At 36.1% G+C, this 15155-nt stretch overlaps 1 protein-coding gene across 1 annotated transcript in view; it reads right to left on the bottom strand.

The window, feature by feature from the left end:
* The window catches only part of LOC107673113 (protein FAM131C-like), a 17645-nt gene extending 6083 nt beyond the window's left edge, over positions 1-11562 (bottom strand). The window contains exons 1-5 of the mRNA XM_016466586.1: positions 11472-11562; positions 9883-10074; positions 4385-4524; positions 1732-1802; positions 1421-1511 (exon numbers count right to left, since the gene is read on the bottom strand). Of these exons, the coding sequence (XP_016322072.1) occupies positions 1421-1511; positions 1732-1802; positions 4385-4524; positions 9883-10074; positions 11472-11473 (496 nt within the window). The 5' untranslated portion in view covers positions 11474-11562. The remainder of the gene's footprint in view (positions 1-1420; positions 1512-1731; positions 1803-4384; positions 4525-9882; positions 10075-11471) is intronic.
* Positions 11563-15155: the final 3593 nt, after the last annotated feature.

Here is a 15155-nt window from a genome sequence, read left to right as displayed (position 1 = left end):
TTCACTTTAATGTAGCTTGCGCCAACAGTTGTACACGGAAGCAGTTCCGGGCGGATGACGTATGGCGGTCAGCTTTGCGCATGCGCCGCTCAGAAGTGACGCAAGCGGGAGAGCGCAGGGGAGGGATCAAAACAAAACAACGGTCACTAATTATAAGTACAAAACGAGGATTTGTAAAGAAGAATGTCGGAGGATTTCGATATAAGCCAAGAGGAGACTGGTTTTCCTTTGCTAAAGTAAGGAAACTTTGCTTCCTTTGCTCCTGTTAACAAACGTTGTTTTTCACGAGACTCACCGGTGCATGTGCAACGCTGACTTCATGACTTCATACCGTCATCCGCCCGGAACTGCTTCCGTGTACAACTGTTGGCGCAAGCTACATTAAAGTGAATATTACGTTTTGAATATGGATATTTTTCTTAGAAAAACGCATCGATTCGCTACAGGAGGCCTTTGTTCACCCCCCGGAGCCGTGTGAGACAATTTTTTTATGGATGGGCGCTTTTTATTTAACTTCTTTTGGACTGATGCATGCAACACCCGCTGACTGCCATTAAACAGCTTGAAAGATCAAAGACAATTTTTAATATAACTCCGACTGGATTCGTCTGAAAGAAGAAAGTCATATACACCTAGGATGACTTGAGGGTGAGTAATTTATGGACTAATTTTCATTTTTGGGAGAACTAACCCTTTAAGGTTTATTGCAATAGTTTAATTTTTATTGTAAATTACAAAACTATAAATACTATAAAATTTTAAACTTTATTCAGACATGTCCCAATTTTTGGTAAACAAACTATTGTACTTTTTGTGCCCAATGCAGTTGGGGACAAGTGAAAAGAAACATTTCTACATAGACAAACTTGGTGCCTAATGGTCGTGCAAGTCCTTACAAACCTATTACTGGAACTAGCAATAATTTGCATTCCCCATGACACGTGTTTTATAAATTAATCCTCCTAATTGCATTTTTTCCCCAAAGCAGTTAGTTTCTAGAATATTTGCAGTCGATCAGAGATTTGTGGTTCTTTTTGCCTCATAATACATATTCATCAGCTGGTGACTGCATTTATAATTAGACTGAAATGATCAAAAATGCTCTTTGGAAAAGCTTAAAAACCCATAACACATTATTACTCTCTGTAATTAACTTTCTGAAAAGAGTGGGCCTGGAGAAATCGAGCAAAAAAAATAAAAACGGCAGGAAAGGAAACAGGTGGCTAAAGAGGCACTAGAGAAGGAGAGAGAGAGGTTGTTCATAAATGAGAGATATGCAGGCAGAGGGAAATTACATTAGCAAGCTTCTGTAAATGTTGACTGCTCTTCTGATTCAGACGAATGATTCCGAACGAAAGCAAAAACCTAGCAAAACAACACACAGCGTGACAGTGCCTAACATGCGCTCTTTGCTCCTCACCCAACAGGGAAGATGTAGCCAATTCTCCAATGTCATACCCGCTGCTGCTCCTTTTATCTGTCATGCTGCCATTGTAGGGCTGATGGTTACCCTGAATAACATGACAAGACAGGAAACACAAGACAGCCTAACATACCAAGTAAAACCTTTCAGAAATCACATTTGCAAGTGAATCACAGGTGCTAATTACACCTAACAAGACACTTTTACCAGATCTTACACATTCAGAGTGCGAAAGCGCTCCCATGTATCATTGATATTTATACATCTTCATATACACTTCCACTTTTGATTTTTGTGACAAAACACACCTTAAAGATGGGCTGTCCTTCAGCGTACGAGTGAAGCTCTTCCATGGGGTGTTGCTGGCCACTTTGCAGCTCTAGAGAGACAAAATATGTTGCTGTTAATTGCAAACTGTTTATTTAATATATTTTCCAGTGACAGATAACAGAGTGTGTGTGTGTGTGTGTGTGTGTAGCAGTTTGACCTGGAGTGGATGGACGGGACTCACTACTGTTGCTGTTTCCATAGCAACAAGAGATTGTCTTGACAACACCTCCCTGGGGATCCCCAATGTTCGAGAGCACATTTTTCGTCACCAGCCGCATCTCATTGAGGTTAGACCTCAAAGAGGACAGATAATCTCAGACCTGTGGAGCTTCGGGCTCCCGCCAGCATGTTATTTGCTAACAGGTATCAACTGACAATGCGTGACCTTTACAATGTCACACGTTGTGCGTGTCTCCCCCTCTACAACCCACCTCCCATTCATCACGGTGAAACTCCATCCATCTCACATATGCATTATACATCAGCTTTGACCCTGGCATTTCGCACTCCATGCTCCGCCTTAGCTACAGAGCCCTGGACCTTCTAACCCCCACAGGACTCAGACAAACAAACACTACCCTCCGCTCCCTGGGATTTACAAATCATCCACTTCATCTGTGCCATTTCCTTGGAGGACACCTTGAGGATGAAATGTCACCTCTTACCTTAGACTTCATTTGTAAATACTGTGACAGTACATATGTGCACCCAGATTGAGCTGTCTCGCTGTCTTACGATTCATAATACACTTGTCTTATTCAGATGGGATGATACAAATGAGAACAGAATAATTTCCCTCCGGTGCTCAGAGGAAACTTCTCAGAATTAGCTGTGCTACTCCAGCGTCAACAAATGGTTCTGTTTGACCTGTGAATTTAGCGACAAATAACTAAAATAAATCCCTCAGTGTAGGAAAACAGTCATTATGTACACAGTTATATAAGATATAATGTACACAGATACTCACAAAATCAATACATATGTGGACATTAAATATTGATTTGAGAAGTATTTTATAGTCATTATGCAAGTGTTGATGAACAGCCATTATAGCAAAATAAACCTGACAGAGTTTAATAATTAGTACACAGCAACAAATCAATAAATATGTGGACATAAAATATTGATATGAGAATTGTTATAATTTTTATAGTCATTATGTAGCAATTATCGCAAAACAAACTGGACCGAGTTTAATACACGGTCACACTTTATTTTAAGGTCCAATTCTCGCTATTAACAAACCGTTAATAGTGAGAATTGGTCCCTAAACTAAATTGTTAGCTAATACACTTATAACATGGATAGGCCTATACTCACCAAATAAACAATTATGTTGACAATTATGTTGATAATATTGATATGAGAATTATTTTATAGCCATTTAATACACATCTACATCTTTATATACAAATCTATTCACAATATAAATAAATAAGTGGACATGAAATATTAATTTGAGAATCATTTTATGATTATTTTAGTCATATTAATGTACAATATAGGTGCATCCCAGTTGGCGTACTTATGCACTATTCTGTGCCATTTTTTTGTATAAATAGTGCGAGTAGTGTGTTCACACTGAAAATTTCCAAAAAGAAAAAGTGCACTTTAAATACCCGAATGATGCACTTAAAAAAGTGTAAAAAGTGTAGAATGCTGGACTCTTCATGCACTCAAGTGTTGCAGCTTTAAAGCAGAGGGAGAGGTGCTATCTGATGAATGACAAAATAACCTTACATAATTCATAGTGCACAAGTACATAGTGTATAAGTGCAGTGTATAGTGTGTTATTTGGGATGCAGCTATTGACTGCCGTTATAAAAAATAAAAAAACCCGGACAAATGTTAAACACTTAATACACAGCTACTCAGATACCTCAGAATGAAGTACTGATTGAAAATGATTTTGTAATCGTACCTGTATAGTATTTTAAACCTTTCACTAAAAAAATAGTCAATAACAATGTACAAAACAAACAGCCTAGCAACAAGACAATCACTGCAAAAATATAACGGTAAAATATATAGTGTATTATTAATTTAATAATAAAAATTAAGTCCTCTAAGGTAATTTTCACTTTAGTTGATAATTTATAATCGCAAATTGTGAGGCGAGTATATGTGTGTGTAACTATCTATCTATCTATCTATCTATATATATATACACACACACGTATATATATAAATTACTTTACATTTATATACGTTTTAAATTAATGTTGGAACTTCCCAATTACGAGGGAGGAGCTGACTGATATACAGCGTTGCCATGGACAACGGCGAATATTAGGAAATATCAGACCGCTGGAAGGCACGATTGACCAATCAGAATCAAGTATCAAGAAGCTGTGTAATATTTAATTACAGTGCAGTATGTAAGCATCAGTATTTTAAAAAAAAAACTATAAAACTTGTAAACAATAAAACAATTTATTCATATAGACTGCACTTATTTCATTTTGCATTATATTTGAATAAGCTGTGATTTTTATCACATTCATGCATTATGTAAATGCTCGAGATAAGTGGACAGGTGGATAAACAGATAAGAGTGAAGACCGGAAGGACCAACAGGTAGGTTGATGGACAGAGACAGACAAACTCAGATACAATCAGGAAGAGACTGACCTTGGTGACCTTTGCAGAGGCAGGAGCCCATGTTCAACAGCTTAGCAGTTCTCTGTTCACCATGCCGACTGAGAGTGGGGCGACGGGGAAAAATTAGCAACAGAGAGAGAGAGATGAGAGCGTGTTTGGTAGAAGGGGATCTGGAACAAGCAGAGAGAGCCAACTGGATGATAGAGGTGGAGAAAAGAGAGAAGGAAAAAGATTGATCCAGGATGAGGGGAAAAGGGACCTGGTGTCCAACCAGTACAGTGAAGCACTGTTTCTCAAGTGGGGATGAAAGTGAGGAGAGGGAAAGAGAGAGAAGTGGGGAAAACGGCACACATACTGTGTGCACTCAGTCCCTCCCCTCCTCTCCTCTCTTCTCTTCTCCTCCCCCTTCTGCTCTCATTTTCTCTCTCAGACCCAACTTTCACACCATCTACATACTGAAATTACTACCTTTTATTGAGGTTACATTAGGGATGCACTGATATCAAAATTCTGGGCGATAGCATTAAGCTGAAAATTATTTTTGTGTTATGACTAATAACCGATAACTGGCTGATATTGAAATAAAATGATTTTGATAATAAAACAATATTTATAAAATTATATTGAAACTAAAACCTAACCCTTGAAAAAAAACTTTAAATGCTACAAGCAAATTTAGGCATCAAAATATTATAATGTACAATATAAAAATGAATAATAATTTTGTGATTTGCTAAAGATTACATTTACCACTGTTAATAAATTATTAGTGTTTTTTAAAATCTATTTTAAGTGAGTATAAAAATTTGTATAATTAAATGTCTAATATCAGCCAACATGGTACTGATATACAATTTAGACAGCAAAACATTGGCAAACAACCTACATTTTAATTAATTACAAATTCTCATTTGAACATGTTGCTAAATTTGTGTAAACACAAAAAACATTTTGGTTTTTCTGGCATGTGAATCATTGTTGCTTACTGACAAACTTACTTGCATTGATGAAATTAGACAATAAACAAGTATAAATAAATAATCTACATGTAATAGGCTGTATTTTAGACTGTATGTAACTGTATTGTAGATCCTTATCTTTTAGATCCAAATTTATACTGATCATAAAGTTAATTTAGTATATTTTGAAGGCTTTAATACATTTGATTTTAAAGTCATATTAATGTATTAATGTATCTAAAGATAACATTTAATAGTGTTATTAAAGTATTAGTGGTTTAAAAATTAATTTTAAGTGGGTAAATTAGCATAATTAAATAAATAATATCAACAGGCAATGATATGTTAAAAATGTCTAATATCGATATGCTACTGATATATTGTGGGTATATCAGTGTCATACCACTAGGTTAATATAGCTGAAAAGTAGAACTAGAAAAGACTGTAAATGAAGCGAGGGGGATAAAGATAGATTGATATACAAATAAAATGGAATACAAAGGTGTGTTTATGATTAGATCTGTTCAGGTGAGGTTCTGCAAAGTAGCTGAAATTTCCAGAAAAGCAGAAAAGAATAAGGGGTTTCCATAACTACTTAATGATTGTAGCTTTCTACTGCCCTCCAGTGTCACAAAGGTAAAGTTGCATGCAGAAGCACATTTAGTGTGAATGGTAGAAAATAGAACTATTCATTCATCCATCCATTCATTCCTCTATATACAATTTACATCAATGTATTAAAAATATTTATGTGATGTGATTTTGGGGGGATCAATGATTCACACTGTAGATCTTGAGCAGATGGAGGATATGGTCTTCCTCAAGGGCACACAAACGAAGAGTTCAAAGGAAGAACTGAGAATAATCTCAGCATGGCTTTTCAAATTATTATGATGCTGCTCTCATGATTAAATAATAATGTTTTTTCTATTTTACTCTTTGACATGTTCTCTTGTTTAATTCATGCAAGACAGACATCACGGTCAATAAATACAGAATTGGAATGTGTCTTTATGTGTGAGGATCATTTAGACAGCAAAAATTGGCAAACAACCTACATTTGAATTAATTACTGATTCTCGTTTGAACATGTTGCTAAATCTGGGTAAACACAAAAAAACATTTTGGTTTGTATTGCATGTGAATCATTTACCCTAATTAAAAAAAAACACAAAAAAAAAAAAGCAAAACTAAATAATCTACATAGTTCAACTGTAATTTTTGATCCTATGCAGGTTTTTACTGATATCATACATTTTTGTAAATGTAGTCTTTTTGAAAGCTTTATTTGTTTAACTAAACAAAGAGTTGTGTGTTGGTCATTTCTGTGCACTGGTTCAGTTACAGTCTTAAAGGAAAATGTCCCGTGGCTTTTATTTTTACACCCTCACTTTATTTTTTCCATGTCTCAGAGCATGCAGTGACACTAGGCCTGCAAAAGACACAGGCGCAAGTGGAATGTACAAAACATGGTGACATTAATTTGTAAGTAAATTTAATGGGCGATATATTGCATCACCAAAAATTATTCATTAGTCATGTACATATATTGCGTGATAAGTCGATATATTGATTATTGCGACAGGCTTAAGTGACACATGTCTGAACTTGTAGCTTCAAAAAGAAATTCTTTTCACTCTGTCTCATGTCAACCTGTAATCCAGTAAGCAAACATTGTTCAAATTGTTTTTACTGACACCACCCCAAGTTTATTAAAAAGTAATACACTATAATAAAGTAAATATAGTAATAAAGGCCTCAAAGAAAGTAAAAATAGAATAAACAATGCAACTGTAACTTAATTTGCTAAACGTCTCTCGCTTACCTCAGTATAATTCTTTTGCTGATGTATGCTTCTTTGGTAGCTCAAAGCTAGAGGAAAACCATATTTTATCTTGAGGAAAGTCTGACACCTTGTGGTAATCAAATGCACATGCACTGCGCACATAAGTTTTCATGAGGTTTTTCCACATAAAATAGTACTTGATTTAAGTGAATTTTGGTTCAAATATTTCTATGTGAAAATACTAAATATTTACACTAATTGCACCATGTCAAAAGGGGTTTTTCTGTCGCTCTCTGAGGTTGCACATGTGTCTCCGACATCTGCGGGCACATAAATTTCCATTGTGCATTTAACTATCCATTTACTATTCCCACAGATTTCCCCTGCTCTTTCACACCAGCTCTATATATTTCTCAACATCATCACAGAACGGAAAAACTATGAAACAAATTATTACCATATAACTGAGAAATTTAAAGGTGGATTTCACTCCTTTTTAAATATCAATACACAAAAATTATAACGAGTTTTTTATTTTATTTAAAACACACACACACACACGCATATACACATAAACCCTGAAACAAAACAACAACAACAAAAAATCTAAGCCTCAAATAGTCACTAAACAGGTTAATTAGAGGGAACGCTATTTGTGAGGATTGCATATTTTTGTGTGTTCAGGGTTTTGTTTGGCGCTTGGAGATTTGCTAATATAATCTTGCTGATGACACACGGACACGTGAATGATGAATTATAATTGGAGAACAGGGCACAACAAATGTATGTGTGCGGCTTTGTGTAGCCTAACTGAACGTCTGAGTGAGCATTTAATCCGCGCTTGTGTGCTTCATCAGTTTAATTGCAGATCCTGGACTCCACAGGGTCTTCTCAACAACTTCCACTCACCTCCACCGTCATCTGCGCGTTTTGTTTTCTGATTATCTCTCCTAAGTAATCAGATTTATCATGAATAATTAATCATAACACAAGACACCGCAACGGTCTGAAAAAGATTTATAGAAATGAACGACAACAGCACACTGAAATCAGTCAAAGGCAGAGTTTTAATGACGTATGAGTGAAAAGTCAATCCAACTATTGTTGTTGTACATTTGAGAGTTAATTAGAAAATTAAGGGCCTTTTTCTGAAGATGATTTCAACTGTTCAATATTCTAAGGTTTACAGTTCAGCAATTGCATTGTGGTATTTCAGTGAATAGTAATTAGTAAAAATAATAATTATGAAATCAATTTGATGTCGACCAGTCATACTTGTACTTCTGGTAAATTGAAGATTTATATATTGTTTGAATGATTTCAGGCAACTTGTTCTTTCCTTTTAAAACAGTTCTCGATTCTTAAATAATGGCTTCATTACTGAAGTATAAATTTGGTTTGCTGTATTAAAAAAAAAGGGTTAAAAAAATTGATAAGGATATTCTGTTATGAAAAGCAATGTTTTGTTCACATTTGTTCATGAAAAAATAATCCCTTTCCCGTGGGACTTGTCAGTTTGATCCCGTCACTCACAACAACAACAACTCAACACCACAGATTTAATTTTTGGCTGCTGACTTTGGAGGTCTTTGGCTGAGTGTTTTGTCTTCTCTGTCTCCATACAGTTTACATACTTCTGTCACCATAAATAACATAACTAAAGCAATAATCCATTTTATGAGTTGTCAGTGGTTTTTCCCCTGGAGAGGCTGGACTGAACGCTTTACTCAGTGGCCTGGGACATAAGGTTAACTCTTTTAAGAAGAGATGCAATCAGGGGATGTTTTCAAAATGTCTAAATATTTGCTGCAGTCTAGCTTTAATTAAAAAAAATAGTATATTTTAAAAAGACCACATTAAACAAAACAATAATAATTTGTCTGTAATTTAAAAAAAAAAACTTTTTCTTTGAGTGATTAAAGTGATAGTTCACCCGAAAATGAGAATATCCTGTCATTATTTACTCACCCTCATGTTGTTCCAAACCCATATGACTTTCTTTCTGACCAAACAGTGACCAGACCATTTTGGTTACCATTGATTTATATTGTAAGCACACAAAAAATCTAATTACTTATTTTATGTTACACAGAAGAAAGTAAGTCATACAGGTTTGGAACAAAAAGAGGGTGAATAAATTATGACAATTTTCTATCCTTTTAATCTGTTTGTAACAAAATAATAAACGCAAAGCAAAACTTGCACCCCTGGAAACTATAGAGAACAGGTGACATGAGCAAATATTTGAGCTATTCAATATTATAATTAATGATTAAGCCACCAAAAAGTCTTCTTAAGTTTTGAGTCATCTGAGGACAATGAAACAATCGTCTGCCAAAAAAATGACCTATAATGACAACCAAAGAAGCTGTTAGACAAGACCTGTTTTTCTTTTTATGAGCATATTAAAACATGAACAATTTATGTCACTAAAATTCATCAACAGCCTTGCATTGTGACAGCAGGGGATTTCCAATGCTTTGAAACAACACATTTATACTGTAATACATCTCCACAAACCCATAAATCCAATGTCATTTGTTCAAAGTATTGTATTTTCCATACGCCAGAAGTCATTATTGATCAAGATCTCACACATTTAAGCTTCAATCCATCGGCACTCAAAAGAAACCTGATCTGCTCTTCCTGTCCAGTGTGTTCCCGCTGTAAAGACCCATCCCTATGCTCCACAGCACCAGCTCAGCAGGTTCCCACTACTGTTGACTCCCTCCCACTGTCTGCTGTTCTCACACTTCAGACAAAGATAATCTCACCCGCCTCACCTGCTGCTGCCGCCAGCAAATCCTCCGAGACCCCCCACTTGTTGCTGTCGAAGAGAAAACCCTCCACATTCTTTATCTGCTCCAAAGAAAATGCTGAACGCTGGATTCACAGATATGATCTGCATGTGGCATTTCTTGTAATTTCTACTGATGCTGAACGCCTCAAAGGTTTGGTCCAGTGCTTGCAAATGCCTGTCAGGAAGAGAAGAAGCAGAGGAAGGATCTAGTTTCCAGTTCATTCCTGTTTCTTGGCTAATACCGCTAACCTAAACTGTTTTTACTGCAGTAAATCTTGTACTGAAACATAGGAAAACTTGAACTTGACATATCTCATTTGCAAGGGTTTGAATGCTTCAGGACAAATGTGTTGCAGCACCACAAAAATTTAGCTCACGAGGCCCATAAATGCAAGAATGGAGATCATATTCAATATCAGCACAAGAAAACCAGTGTATTTTTGTTAAACAAAAGTGTAATTGTGTTGACTAGTGCCATTTCACAATAAAAACAGAAATATGATGTGAAGACAGTGACATCACATGTGTCTCATGACAAGAAGCTGAGGTCTTGTATCATCCTGAAGGGATTTGCTTTACAGCGACAGACTAACTGCACGATTATATAATTTAAAATATTCATTTTTGTTTTAATTATATTCATGTTTGAGAACTAAAGAGACCTTAAGTGCTATGAGAGAAGTCAAACTAGTTGAGTTTAGATTTTATGTCAGTGGCAACGCTTAAATATGCAATTTAGCAGTAATTTTTTCAGTAGGGGTTCAATCTTCAACTGGCTGGCAGGAGCCGCCACTGACAGGTCACGTGACCTGCCAGTGGGTGGTGGCAGCTGCCAGTGGCAAGTCACGTGACCTGTCAGTGGCTGGGTCAGTGGCAGTGCCTGTCAGCGCTCCGAGTTTAACGCGTTCTCTACCACTCTCTCTACAAAGAAATATATTATTTTATGATTATTAATATATTCTTATGGGTCTAGTCTTTTAATTTGTCGACATTTAATAGAGGCTTATTACAAATAAAGTGCCCAAATGGCCGTGATCCCAACTGCCAGCTGATTGTCGCTTCCACTGGCGGCTCAATCCAGCCAGCCACGGTTAAACTGCGAGTATAACGCGTTCCCTATCACTCTCACTGCAAGGAAATACATTTTTTTATTATTATGACTATATTCTTATGACTCTGTTATTTTGTATGATTGACGTTTTCATTTTTTTTCCCCAATAAAAGCAGTCAAATGAATGTTATCACAACTGGTTGCTTACTGACGCTTCGCTGGAAGCTCAACCAGCCAGCCGCTGCGTTCTACTCGCAGATCTACAGCGGCTGCCTGAAGCTGCCAGCCAGTCACTGGCAGGTCACGTGACCTGCCAGAATCAGACTGATAGCTGCCACCAGCCAGGCGGCTCCTGCCAGCCAGTTGGCAGCTGTCACATGACCTGTCAGTGGCGGCTCCTGCCAGCCAGTTGAAGATTGAACCCCCACTCAATTTTTTAGCAGCATTAGCAACATGTGCAAAAGTGCTGTGCTGATACTCGAACAGTTTAACAAACATTAATTTGATAGTGAGGAACTTACATAGACACAGTGTTGCCAGTTACTGTGTATTTTTTTCCACCAGGGTAAAAAAAAAAGTTTCAAACGAATCCAAAAGAGATTCAGTTGCCTGTTCACGCAAAACATGTGCTGCGTCTCAATGTGCCTACTTATACTGCGCCCTTAAATATACTCTTTTGGGGAAGAAAAAGTACACACTTTTGAGTGTGTAGTAGAAGAGTATTTCTTTTCTTTTTTTTGAAGTATAACAAAAAATTACAAGTTTACAGAACAAATTGGCATACAACTTACATTCATGGACAACAGTTTTAAGAGGGGCTTAGACTTACACAGAATACACAATAAACAAAGAACATTCATTCTTTAAACCATCTATATTCATAAATATAGATTAAACACAGGGGATAAAAAAGCATTATAATAAAGTATATTAATCAAATAAATCTAACAAGATTCCAGCTTTTTTATTTTTTGTTTTTGACAAAGTTTTTGAGTATTGTCTCAAATCATTCTTAAATACTATAAACATGGGGGTGATTTTTTTTATTTAAGCTAGGATATTCAGCAGACTTCTTTCAGTGCTGTTCCAATTGTTTGTATGTCAAGATTTTTGTATGGCTGATTGTTTGTCTGTGTTATTCTGTATATTAAACAATGTCAAAACAATACAAAATTGATTCAAATAAAAACATGGGGGTGATTTAAAAATAATCTACATTTGTGAATAAAATTCTTCGCTAATACAAGTAAAACATTAATCAACAATCCTTTTTTACCACCTTCTTCATAGTTTCCATATTTAATATCTATAAAGGACAGGTTAAATTCAACCACATTTCCCTCTTTTAACCAAAGTTGCACTTTGTTCCAGAAGATACTAGAATATTTACAAGCAAAAAAAAATATGCTCTGTATTATCTGGAGATGCGTTACAACATTTACATAATATTGTTTCAAAATTAAATCTAACCCTTAGCAACTCTCCAGAAGGCTAAATACCATATACAATTTTAAAGTGAGTTTCTTTAATTTTGGGGTGAACTGGAAATTTTAAATATGAGGTTCTAATATGTTTAAGCGTTCGTTTGTCAAAGAAAAGATCCAAATGATTTCTTACAGACCTGTAGGGAAACATGACATTGTTGAAGATTTGTCTAATATAAACATTTGTACATTTCTTACTTTTAAACTCAGTTGGCCCAAGGTATAGTGCCGGTAAAATCGTTGTAAATTGACTATATAATAAATAACCTTTCATAATAATTTTAAGTCCAGAGGGGATGGCTGAAATTACTGTGAAAAACTGTTTTGGATGGCATGCAAAACCATGTTTAAGAGTAAAAGCATTGTAATCCAACACCTCTCCAGCATCATCAAAGAGATCCTTTAAAGAACAAATATTTCTACAAAACCAATCCTCATAAAAAAGTGATTTATTTCTGTGTAGAATATACTTATTATTCCATATTGAAGAATTATGTGTAAAGTTATGGGTGTGTGCTTATTTCGAATATTGCAAAACTTGTTGATGAAATGCAGATAACTTCAGCGGGAGTTTAGAAATATCGAAGTCACATTTAAGTAAGAATTCAACGCCACCAAATTTCTTAAATAATGATGCTGGAATTTTAAACCAAAAACTCTCCGAATTGTATAAAAAATCTTGCAACCATTTTAACTTCAACATGCCATTCATCTGTTCAAAATCAGTATAGTAGAAGAGTAGGCAAGCTTTGGGACATACCATCACGTCACACAACTGTATCTTTAAAGGACCGCTCTGTCGCACCTGTTACACGCACCCTGTCACTGTAAACTGGCCTGTCAATCATCTTGTCACAGTTACCATTCTCCACATTTCATTTCATTTAACTTCCAACCGTACTGGAGAGAAAAGAAGTAGCTCGTTGATCTGCCAGTCGCGGGTCTTTCATGCAGATAACTCTGCTCATATTTTCTGCATAATGATGCATTTAAAAGTTAACCAAATGGATGTTTATAAAAGTTCACATTGCTGTTGCAGATTAAATATAACACGGATAACAATAAATAAATATTTTTTACCAGGTTAAATGTTGATTATTAGTAACTCAACCCCCTTTTTGTAAACCTCTCTACCTAACCATCAATCGCGCGCATCCGCCACGTTTGTAGTTTTTAACGCGTTTTATTCGTGTTTGTTTCGCCAAAGCGCAATGGATTGTGGGCAATTTTAGCCATTAGAGTGTGCATGGATCCACACTTCAAAAATCGACCTGAAATAGACCATCTGGGGACTTTTGGCATACTCTTTCAACATACTATGCTTTGGGACACACTTATTCTAATCTCACATACCATTTAGGATGGTAGTATGAATACATATTTTTTTACCAGGTTAAATGTTGATTATTAGTAACTCAACCCCCTTTTTGTAAACCTCTCTACCTAACCATCAATCGCGCGCATCCGCCACGTTTGTAGTTTTTAACGCGTTTTATTCGTGTTTGTTTCACCAAAGCGCAATGGATTGTGGGCAATTTTAGCCATTAGAGTGTGCATGGATCCACACTTCAAAAATCGACCTGAAATAGACCATCTGGGGACTTTTGGCATACTCTTTCAACATACTATGCTTTGGGACACACTTATTCTAATCTCACATACCATTTAGGATGGTAGTATGAACATTGAGACGCAGGGACACTGTGGTGGTGTGTGGTTCTTGAATGAATCAATGTTTTGAAAGAATCGGTTGAGTAGGTGATTCAATGATTTGCTGATTTTCCACTGAATGAATTTGTGTTTTGAACGAAGTGGTTAAAAATGATTCAATGATTCACTCATACTCGCTTGTTTCATTCAAGCGGCAACAAGCCAACAAGGAAGTGACTTAAACTGTAATTCATCAACTGGCACTGGATTTATTTGTTTCTATTAACCCAAATTAGCAAAATGTGCATCTAAACATAAAATAAATCTTGAATCTAGATAAAATGTCATAATAAGAAGTCATCAAATAATATCATAAATATATTTCAAGAACACAACACTTCTTTTCACACAAAATATTAATGAAATTTTACAAAACAAAAATCAATATTTACATTATAGTAACAGTAACCCACTGGTAGATTCACAAATGAGGGTTGTGTAAACAAGACACACGGATATCTCTTTTGTCTCGTATTTCCTGCAAGAATAATTCCATGTCCTCTACTCTCTGAAAAGTGAAAAGGAAGGGAGCCCGAATTTGTTCTTCATCCCTTTCACCTTCATAAAACATGGTTTTTATGAACAAGTCTCGCATTGCGATAGCCAACAAGGCATCATCCTCCTTCATCCTTAAGATCTTTGGCAGTTCAATCTTCCCAGCAAAGTGGTGTTGGTTCTCCTCCACCCACTTACAGGCCAGCTGAATGTTTTTCATCACCGCTGAGTCCTGTGTGCAATATAAGAATTCCAATAATAATGTAATTAATAAGTGCTGCTCATAAACACCTTTATAAAGGTGAAAGTTAAATACATAACCAAGTCGTGTGATGTGTGACGGGACATGTGGCCAAGTATGGTGACCCATACTCGGAATTAGTGCTCTGCATTTTACCCATCCAAAGTGCACACACACATCAGTGAACACACACACACCGTGAACGGAGCAGTGGGCAGCCATTTATGCTGCGGCGCCCGGGGAGCAGTTGGGGGTTCGGTGCCTTGCTCAAGGCT

Source organism: Sinocyclocheilus anshuiensis, unplaced genomic scaffold (assembly GCF_001515605.1).
Source record: "Sinocyclocheilus anshuiensis isolate Anshui unplaced genomic scaffold, SAMN03320099.WGS_v1.1 scaffold364, whole genome shotgun sequence".
NCBI classification, from domain to species: domain Eukaryota; kingdom Metazoa; phylum Chordata; class Actinopteri; order Cypriniformes; family Cyprinidae; genus Sinocyclocheilus; species Sinocyclocheilus anshuiensis.
Note: the sequence above shows the minus strand (reverse complement) of the source record. Positions and strands in the feature narration are given on the sequence as shown.